The 10,005-nt window shown below is 42.8% G+C and overlaps 1 protein-coding gene across 2 annotated transcripts; it reads left to right on the top strand.

The window, feature by feature from the left end:
- Window positions 1–806: 806 nt before the first annotated feature.
- On the top strand, window positions 807–9,694 carry LOC125457312 (cysteinyl leukotriene receptor 1-like). Of its 2 annotated transcripts, none has more exons than XM_059650044.1 (2): window positions 807–915; window positions 8,414–9,694. In XM_059650044.1, exon 2 carries the CDS (start codon window positions 8,449–8,451, stop codon window positions 9,403–9,405), a length of 957 nt encoding a protein of 318 aa, XP_059506027.1. In that variant the 5' UTR covers window positions 807–915; window positions 8,414–8,448; the 3' UTR covers window positions 9,406–9,694. The 2 variants fall into 2 exon arrangements, with proteins under 2 accessions (XP_059506027.1, XP_048397324.1); XM_048541367.2 differs by lacking the exon at window positions 807–915 and adding an exon at window positions 4,457–4,538.
- The last annotated feature ends 311 nt before the right edge of the window (window positions 9,695–10,005 follow it).

The raw sequence follows: 10,005 nt of genomic DNA, 5'->3' as shown, positions 1-10,005 counted from the left end.
CTTGAGAGTAGTTCGTTATCCTAAACACAGTTTCTTGTAACTGAGGTAATCAGAGAGAAAACAAAATTCAGTTTTTTAAAATGAACCGGAAACAACTTTCCGTTCCTCCTGTTATACGTCACATTGTTGCAGTTAGAGCACCTACAAGTTAGTTTGATCTATCACAATGCGTTAGAGATATTTTTAATCTACTTGCTCTGTCATGATAGGCACACCTGGGGTAGAAAGAACTTAACCCGAACCTTCTTATCATATCCTGGATTTTATATGTTAAGTAACATTGCCGTCTGTAAACGTTTAGAATTGCTCCAAGCAATGAAATGTTTTATATACTATATTTTAAGACTATATTACCGAGTGGAAGTAAATCGTTTCACACGCATACCTGTACAAATGTGAGCCGGATTAAGTCGATAATATTTAGAATCACTATTGTGAAAACTGTGAGCCCTGCAGCTCGAAACTTGCATAAGTTTCTGTCAAGACAATAATAGCCAATCTTTGTACTGAAGGTCGAGGCGTTGAAATCCGTTTTTGACAACTGGGCGAAACGAACTCTTTTATGGAATTCAACTCAATTATGGAAATTGCATAAAATTCATCACGCGGAAAGAGGCTAGTCAGCCCCTCATGCCTGTGCTAGCTGGTGAAGAGCTTCCCTCTTCTACAATGCACGGTCCATTTTTGCAAATCTGGGAACAGGCTTTTACTGTGCCCCCTAGACAGAGTGTAAGTCATTACATCTCCCGTAAACGATTTCGCAAAGCTAAGGCAATAGTTCTCAGCTGCCGATTGATTGGAGAAAGCTGGGAACTCCATGGTGAATATTACGTGGGCTAGTCTTCTCCGTGCAGTTCTTTGCACGACCACTTCGGATACGCAATTTGAAAGCTGTCTTTTTTTTAAAAAAGGCAGGTAAGATGGTAGTTAATTTTATTTCCTTAAAGGAGATTTATTGAATTTTAAAGCTTGGTTCTTGTTTATTTTTAAAGGACTCGGGTCCATTGACTACAAGTCTAACTTGTTTTAAACACAAATTTGTCTTCAAACGTTATAGTTTTAGGTGTAGTTCACAGACGCTTTCTGCTTGTGCAATGAAGATGGAAAAGCAGAAGTCAATATTGACTAACCACGACGTGGCTATTGAGAGTGAAACTGCGTTTGGAACATTGGAATCTGCTAACTTCAATAGTGGAAGTGAACGCTAAATCGAGGACGTTGTTCTGTAGTTTCTTTTTAAAAAATTAACTCATAGGGTGAGGGCGTCATTGGCTAGGCCACCATTTGTTGCCCACACCTAATTGCCCAGCAGGCATTTAAGAGTCAAACTACGTTGTAGTTGGTCTGGAGTCACGTTTAGGTCAGACCAGGTAAGGATGGCAGTTTCTTGCCCTAAAGGACACTAGTGAGTTCTTGTCTGCACTCCCAGAACAAATGAACAGTGTTCACTGGCTTCCTCACTCCACGGATATTCCATGTAAAAGCCTTCAAGGGACCGTCCAAGCATTTTATAATTGGCGTGCGAGTGAGTTCTTCTTGTAAAATGCCATGAGACAACATCCTCGGGTATTTTTTTCGCGCTGTTTAATTTATTAAAGCCTGAGGCTGAGTAGGACCGTCCACTTACACTCTCGCTGAGCCTTCCCCATGTTCAGGTTTCCCCATTTTAAGATGAGTCTTGTCAAGTTTCTGACAATATTGTGTGTAAATAAAGCAATTGTTGTGATCTTTGCTGTGTCAGATAGTAAATACTTAACCAGTGAAGAACAAAACTAACTTTTAAAATGATGTAAGATATCTGAATTTCTACTTCTAAGTTTGATAAGGAACTGCATTCAGATTTATGGTGTATTTAGAAATACATTTGGGTTTATAATGGGTCAAATGCCTGTCCCTTTTATGGCGTAGTGCCAATAGCAACAATTCGCTTCAAACAAGAACAGGAACATTCCTGGTGACGATTGGATAACTGGTTTGTGACACAAAATGATGCCAAAGTGTAAGTTCAATTACCACACCGGCTGAGGTTCCCACAAAGGATTCTCCTCCCCAACCTCTTTCCCATTTTCTGAGGTGTGATGACCCTCATGTTAAGACCCCACCAGTCCCGTGTGTCTGTGTCTGTGTCTTCTGTGAGCAACCCTACAGTCTGGTAAGACTATGGAAACTTTCCTCTTATTCTTCCTAAATAAAAGTTAAAAACAGGACATTAAATAATTACTGTACATAGGATATACAACATAAAAATAATTTCTGTCCAGCCAGTTCATGCTGGTGTTTCTTAGTCCACTTGAGCTTCCAGCCCCTTTCCTACACCTACACTTTCTAAATCCACATTTGTAATTTTTTTTCCTCCTCCCACACTGTTCTTATCTCCTTGACTACGTCTGATATTCTCTTCAACCTTTCCCTGTGTTAGTGAGTTTAAAATTTTCATCATTCTTTGAATAAGTTTCCCTATCGGATTCTTGGAAACCATCTTGGGGTGATAATCTGAGATAATGGGAACTGCAGATGCTGGAGAATTCCAAGATAATAAAATGTGAGGCTGGATGAACACAGCAGGCCAAGCAGCATCTCAGGAGCACAAAAGCTGACGTTTCGGGCCTGGACCCTTCATCAGAGGGCTCTGATGAAGGGTCTAGGCCCGAAACGTCAGCTTTTGTGCTCCTGAGATGCTGCTTGGCCTGCTGTGTTCATCCAGCCTCACATTTTATTATCTTGGGGTGATAATCTCTCCTTTATCACCCCCCCCCCCCCACCCCCGTAAGAGGAAACGCTCTCTGTGTGCTGACCATTACACCACGGCAGCCTGAGCTGTCCACACTTTCAAAACATTTAATTAATAACCTCTACTAGATCACTGATCTTCTGTTTTGCCCAAAGAGAAAAAAGACCCAGCTTATCAGTTCTTGTCTGATTTGTACATCTTCCCCATTCCTGTGTCATGTTATCGTAATCCTCCCTTCAATATCTTCTGTGGGCATATTGATTCTTATAACATTGGCAGCCGACACTAAGTGTGATCTAATCATGGTTGAATGCAGATTTAACATAACTCCCCAATAATTCAATTATATACCTATACGAATGAGTTTTTTATGGTCTTGCTAATTTATAATGGAGCTTTGTGATTACTGAGTTTGAACTCCAAGATCTCTGCTCCTCTGTCCCATGTGTGTTTGTACCACACAAGTTACGTGAACTTGCTATTCTTCCTGCTATTCACATTTGTGAATTGCGATTGCTAGTTTCTGGTCGCTGGGGATAGTTTGCTAGTTCTTCACCACCTGCAGTATGAGCTTCTATATAGTTCTTCACCAGCCCACAGTAAATTTTAATTCGGATGTTCACCTAGTGATAACAGGAAGGGGAGAAGGGTTTCACCGTCATTAATGGTGCAGGGTGAATGGTCATGGGAACCGTTGTATATGCATTCTGTTGAACGAACGAGAGAAAGGAGAAACACATACGAATTTACACTCAGGCACCAGACCCCACCCTTCAATAGGTTCCTGTATTGAAAAATTTGTTTAGCGCCTTTTTGAACCTAATATTTTTGATACCAAGTTGTATTTCAAAATGCAAACTTAGAGTAAACTTAAAAGATTGTGACAAAAAATGTTGCTGGAAAAGCTCAGGAGGTCTGGCAGCATCTGTGAAGGAGAAAACAGTTAACGTTTCGGGTCCGGTCTCACTTCCGCAGATGCCGCCAGAACTGCTGAGCTTTTCCAACAACTTTGTTTTTGTTCCTGATTTACAGCATCCGCAGTTATTTTGATTTTTAAAAGATTGTAAAGTGACTAATTGCAGTTTGAAAAATAGCAAGAATTGCAGATGTTTGAGCCGGGTTCAATTCATGTGGAGCTGGAAATCAGGCAGCATCGGGGGAGCAGGAAAGTCGACGTTTCGGGTCGGGACCCTTCGGGACTGGGAAGGGGGAGGGAGGAGGGTTCAGGCTGGGGTAGGTAGGTGGGGCGAGGCATTGGTCATTGGGGCGGGTCGGGCGGATAGATGGGAAAGATCAGTATTTGGAGATATCTTCAGTAGCTTTGACAGTTATTTTGCAGACGCATGGTTAGGTTCATTTTGGAAATAAATAAGCCAAAAAGATTGGTAGAATACAATAGTGTACTGGAAATTATGGAATCATGTGTTGTAAAATCTTTATACAGGAGGTGGGTTAAGGAGGAAAGTTGGACATGGGATTAGGCCCGGGTTGAGGAGCTTTTTAAACTGGTGAATTCTGTGTTGAGGCCATCAGGCTCCCGAGGCAGAATATGAGGGGTTGATCCTCCAGCTTGCATGTGATGTCAGTGTGGCACTGGAGGAGGCACAGGATCGACATGTTTGTGACCAGAAGGTGGTGTTATTTACAGCGTGCAGAGCGCAGATGCTCCGCGAATTGGTTACCGAGCCTCCGCTTGGCTTCACTGAATAGACCACATGAGGAGCAACAGATAACAGTAGATCAGGTTGGAGATGTGCAGGTGAATCCCTGTTGGATTTGGAAAGTTTATCTGGGACCTTGGACGGAGGTGAGGGGAGATGTACGGGCAGGTGTAGTATCACCTGTGGTTGCAGGGAAAGGTGCCCGGTGTGGTGGGGTTAGTGGGGAGTGTGAGTGGTCCTTATGAAAGGCAGATAAGGGTGGGGAGGGAAATATCTCTTTTTGGGGTCAGATTGCAGGTGGTGGAAGTGGTGGATGATGATCTGGATGCAGTGGTTGGTTGGGCAGTATGAGAGGACCAGGGGGGTTTGTCCTTACTTTTGTTGGGGGGGGGGGAGAGGGTTTGAGAGCAGATGTGGTTGAGGTCATTGTGAATCAGTGGAGGGAAACGTTGCAGTCCTTGAAGTAGGAAGAAATCTGGAATGTTTGGGAGTGGAATGCGCTATCTAGATGTGGTGGAGGAATTGGGAGTAAGGGATCACGTTCTTACAGAAGGGTGGGTGACAGGAGATGTAGTCAAAGTAGTGGATGGGTCTGAAATAGATGCCAGTGCTGAGACGGTTACTGGAGATGGAGAGGTCCAGAAAGGGGATGGAGGTGTCAGAGATGGTCCAGGTCAATTTGAGGTTGGGGTGAAAGGTGTTGGTAAAGTTGAGCTGTTGAAGCTCCTTGTGGGAGCATGTGGCAGTGCCAACACTGTCATCAATTTAGCAGAGGAAAAGGTGAGGGATGGTGCCAGTATAAGTGGAAGAGAGACTGTTCCACACATCTTATGAAAAAACATTGTTCAGATCCATACTGGTGCCCATAGCCACCCCTTTAAGTCCTCCCACTTTCTACAAACTAAAGGAAATGTTGAGGGTAAGGATAAGCTCTGTAGATAAGAACATCATTGGAGGATACTGAAGTACAGGGACTGGATGTTCCATAGTGGTGATAAGGTGTTGGGAGCCAGGGAATTGAAAGTCATGGAGGTAGAGGATGCGGGTAGTGTGTGAACTTAGGTGGGGGCGGGGTTCTAGATTGGTGGGGGGAAGAAACAGTCAAGGTAAGCGGAGATGGGTTCAGTGGGGCAGGAGCAGGCAGACATTGGGTCAACCAGGGCAGTCAGGTTTGTGAATTTTGGGATGAAGATAGAAATTGGCAGTGAGAGGTTGGGAAGCTGAGGTTGGAGGTTGTGGGTGGGTGGTCGCCTGAGGTGATGAAGTTATTGATGGTCTGGGACGTGATGTTGTGGTGATCGGGGTGGGATCATAATTGAGGGGCTGGTAGGAGGAGGTGTCAGAGAGTTGGTGCCTGGCCTCTTTGATGTAAAGGTCAGTATATCATACCACCACTGCACACTTTTATCCCCCACCTGCAAGTTTGATGGTGAGGTTGGATTGGAGTGGGGGCTGTGCATTCCAGTGGGGAGAGATTCAGCTGATTCATGTCACAATGGCAGTTGGACGTTCCATGAGGCTTCAGAAGCTTAACCTGACAAAGGAGCAGTGCTTTGCAAGCTTGTGACTTCAAATGAACCTGTTGGACTATAACCTGGTGTTGTGTGCCTTCTGACTTTATGCCACAAGTCAGGTGCTGGGGATACAGCAGGGTGGTTAGTGTGGTGTCATTCTTTAAGTGAGGCTGAGAAGAAAAGTCAGGGAGCCATAGGCTGGTGAGCTTTATGTCAATGGTGGGTAAGTTGTTGGAGGGGATTCTGAGGAACAAGATTTACATGAATTTGGAAAGGCAGTGACTGATTAGGGATAGTCAGCCTGGCTTTGTGTATAGGAAATCATGTCCCACTAACTTGCTTGAGTTTATTTTTTGAAGAGAAGTCAAGGTAGACTGAAAGTCAGAAATCACAGGACACCAGGTTATAGTCCAGCAGGTTTATTTGAAAACACCGAGCTTATGGAGTCTTACTCCAAGTGTTAGTGAGAGCGATAGTATCAGACACAGAATTTATAAGTAAAAGATCAAAGAGTCACACATTGAGGATGTAATAAGCAAACCCAAGATGCTGTTGAATCTTCAATCAGTTAGAAAGTTTTAATTGATTAATATGTTTATGTATATCCCCGAATTCCTTTCAAGCCCTGTCCCATTAGAACTAAGGTTTTATCAGTGTAAAGAAGAGGTGACATGTTAGGTGTGAGTCTGTGTTTAGTCTTTTTGTGATTTTTGGTTTGGAGTCAGACTGGTTTTATTTGAAAGTAGGAATTTATAAAACACCACATTGACTAACTGAGATTTCTGATCTGTCCACGCAGTCCAACACCGGCATGTGCATGTTATAGATTGAAGAAGGCAGGTCGGTCGATGCCTATGTAAACTTCAGTACAGTGTTCGACAAGGTTTTGCATGGTACACTGGTTAGTAATGTTAGATCACATGGGATCCAGGGGAGCTGGTCCATTGGATGCAAAATTAGCTTGAGAGTAGGAGGCAGTGTGTGGCAGGGGTGGGGAGGAGAAATGGGGGGTGTTTTCAGCTTGGAGATCTGATCGGTTGTGTACCACAAGGATCGGTGCTACTTCCACCACTTTTTGTCGTTCATATGAATGGTTTGTATGTGAATGTCAGGTGTATGGTTAGTAAGTTTGCAGATGACACCAAAATGTGTGGTGCATGGACAGTGAAGATTTTCTCAGAGTACAACAGGACCTTGACCAGATGCGCCAACAGGCCAAGGGGTCGCCAATGGTGTTTAAAAAAATTTAGATAAGTGTGAGGTGTTACATTTTGGTTAGGCAAATCAGGGCAGGACTTGCACAGTAAGTGGTAAGGTCCTGGGGAGTGTTGCCAAACAAAGAGACCTTGAGGTGCAGGTGCACACTTCCTTGAAAATGGAGTCGCAGGTAGACAGGGTGGTGTAGGTGGCTTTTGGTATCCTTACCTTCACTGGTTATAACATTGAGCACTAGAGTTGGGATGTCATGTGCTTGTACAGGACATTGGTGAAGGCACTTTTGGAATACTGCTTACAATTCTCGTCATCCTTTTATAAGAAGGTTGTTGTTAAACTTGAGACGGTCCAGAAAAGACTTACAAGGATGTTGCCAGCACTGGAGGGTTTGAGATATAGGGAGAGGCTGGAGCATCAGAGGCTGAAGGTGCCATTTAGAAAATCGTGTGGGGCATGGATTGGGCAAATAATCACGATCATTTTCCAAACATGTTGGAATTCAAAAATAGAGGACATAGTTCAAATGTGAGAGGGGAAAGATTACAAAAGGACCTGAGGTAACTTTTTCACGCTGAAGGTTAAGCGTGTTTGGACAAGCTGCCAAACGTTCTACAATTACAACATTTAAAAGGCATCCGAATGGGTACGTGAATAGGAAGGAATTAGAGAGATATGGGCCAAATGCTGGTAATAGGACAAGGTTAGATTAGGATGTCTGATCGGCACAGTCGAATGGGATCAAAGGGTCTCTTTGAGTGCTGTATGACTGTATGAGAGGCACTGGAAGAGTAAGGAGGAGAAACCAAGGTAAGATTTAATGAGGGCAGCATGAGCATTGAGAATATTTCAATGGGAAAATGTTGAAAATCCAGGCACAGAAAAAGTACCACTGACAGAAACTTGGACTTCTCAGCAGTCATGTTGCAGTTTTTGGACAGCAAGCCTCTGGTTTTTCAGAATAACTAATTATTCTGGAATGAGATGTGGAGACTGGAAACTCTCAGCAGCCATAATTGGAAGTCTAGTCTGCCCTTTTGTCTATTAATGGATCAGGGCTGAGGTTTCAAGAGCAATAAGCTAATAATTAGGTCTGCATCCTTCACAATTTTGCATAAAACATCAAAATAACACCAGGATTAACCTATAAAAGTTGCCAAAGAAAATTTTGAGGAGAATGTTGTTGTGAGCAATGCTCCAGCATTCTTATACTCAGTGTAAAATAAACCCGATGAGAATATGTTTAAACTCTTTTTTTTTTAATATTGCTTAATAGTAGTAGTTTGCTTCTACAGAAAAATTCAAGTTCACAAATTCCTCAAAGCAGAGCATGAATAACACCAGCATCTGGAGAAAAAACTCATGTGAGAACAATGACACCTTCAAAACTAACATCTACCTTCCAACATATATTATCGTGTTTATTTTTGGATTTATTGAAAATGTCTTCTGTTTATATGTATTCCTGAAGTTATACAAGAGGAAGACAGCAATCGGCGTTGTCACCGTGAACCTGGCAATATCGGATTTACTGTTTGTTTGCACTTTGCCCTGGCGGGTGCACTATTATTTGAACAATGGCAAGTGGAACCTTCCACATTCCTTATGTGCATTTATGTCGTATGCTCTGTACCTCAACATGTACTGCAGCATCTACTTTCTGACTCTCATGAGTGTATTGCGCTACTTTGCTATAGTACATCCAATGAATGCTTTAAAGTATAGAAGTGTTAAATCTGTTCAAATCGTATGTGTTGCAATATGGATATTTGTGGGTATCACAGCCAGTCCTTTTCTAACAGGTGGCAGTTACATCAATAAAAATAATGAAACAAAATGCTTTCACCTCAAAGATGGTGTTGACTATAGAATATTTGTGATGAATTTAATTTCCCTGGTTGTGGGTTGTATTGTTCCCTTCTTTATTATCATCATCTGTTACACACTTGTTGTTAAGGCCTTGCTAATCTCAAAGGCAAAACATCATCAGAAAATGAGCTCCCTCAGAAAAGCTATCGCCTTGATTATTATTGTAATGGTTATATTTTTAACCAGTTTTCTGCCCTATCACATTCTCCGAACTGTCCACGTTGCCATTAACTTGAACGTGGGACATATATCCCAAGCCAGTTGTTTTATCCAGAAATGTGTGGTAGTTACACAGTGTGGCGCAGCAATCAATTCCTGTTTGGATCCTCTTTTGTACTACTTTGCAGCAGAGACCTTTAGGGGCAAAGTGAAAACAACAGCCAATAACATATTCAAATGCGTGATGCAAAGAAGTTGAATCTATACTGCTATTCTGTAAGTGTTCTATAGCATAGAAACACCTCATTCTGTCCAACTTGTCCATGCCAGCCAGATATCCTAAACTAATCTAATCCCATTTGCCATAAACTCTTCCTATTCATGTATCCATCCAGATGCCTTTTTTAAATGTTTGTAATTGTACTAGCCTCCCCCACCTCTTCTGGCAGTTCATTCCATACGTATACCACTGTCTGTGTGAAACGTTGCCCCTCAGGTCCCTTTTTAAATTTTGCCCTCTCACCTTAAACCCATGCCCTCTAGTTTTGGAGTCCCCTACTCTGGGGGTGGTGGGGGGGGGGGGGGGGGGGAGAATGCCTTGGCTATTCACCCTATCCATGCCCTCTAATGATTTTATAAAGTCAACCCCCAGCCTCCAATGTGCTAGGGAAGTTAGCCCAAGCCTATTTCAGCCTCTCCTATAGCTCAAACCCTCCAGTCCCAGCAACATTCTTGTTAATCTTTACAAGGACCCTTTCAAGTTTCACATCTTTCCCCTAGCAGGGAGGCCAGAATTGAATGCAGTATTCAAAAAATACCTATCCAATATCCTATACAGTTTTCAACATGACATTTCCAC

Source organism: Stegostoma tigrinum, chromosome 12 (assembly GCF_030684315.1).
Source record: "Stegostoma tigrinum isolate sSteTig4 chromosome 12, sSteTig4.hap1, whole genome shotgun sequence".
Lineage (NCBI taxonomy): Eukaryota > Metazoa > Chordata > Chondrichthyes > Orectolobiformes > Stegostomatidae > Stegostoma > Stegostoma tigrinum.
This window is presented reverse-complemented; position numbering and strand designations above follow the sequence as displayed.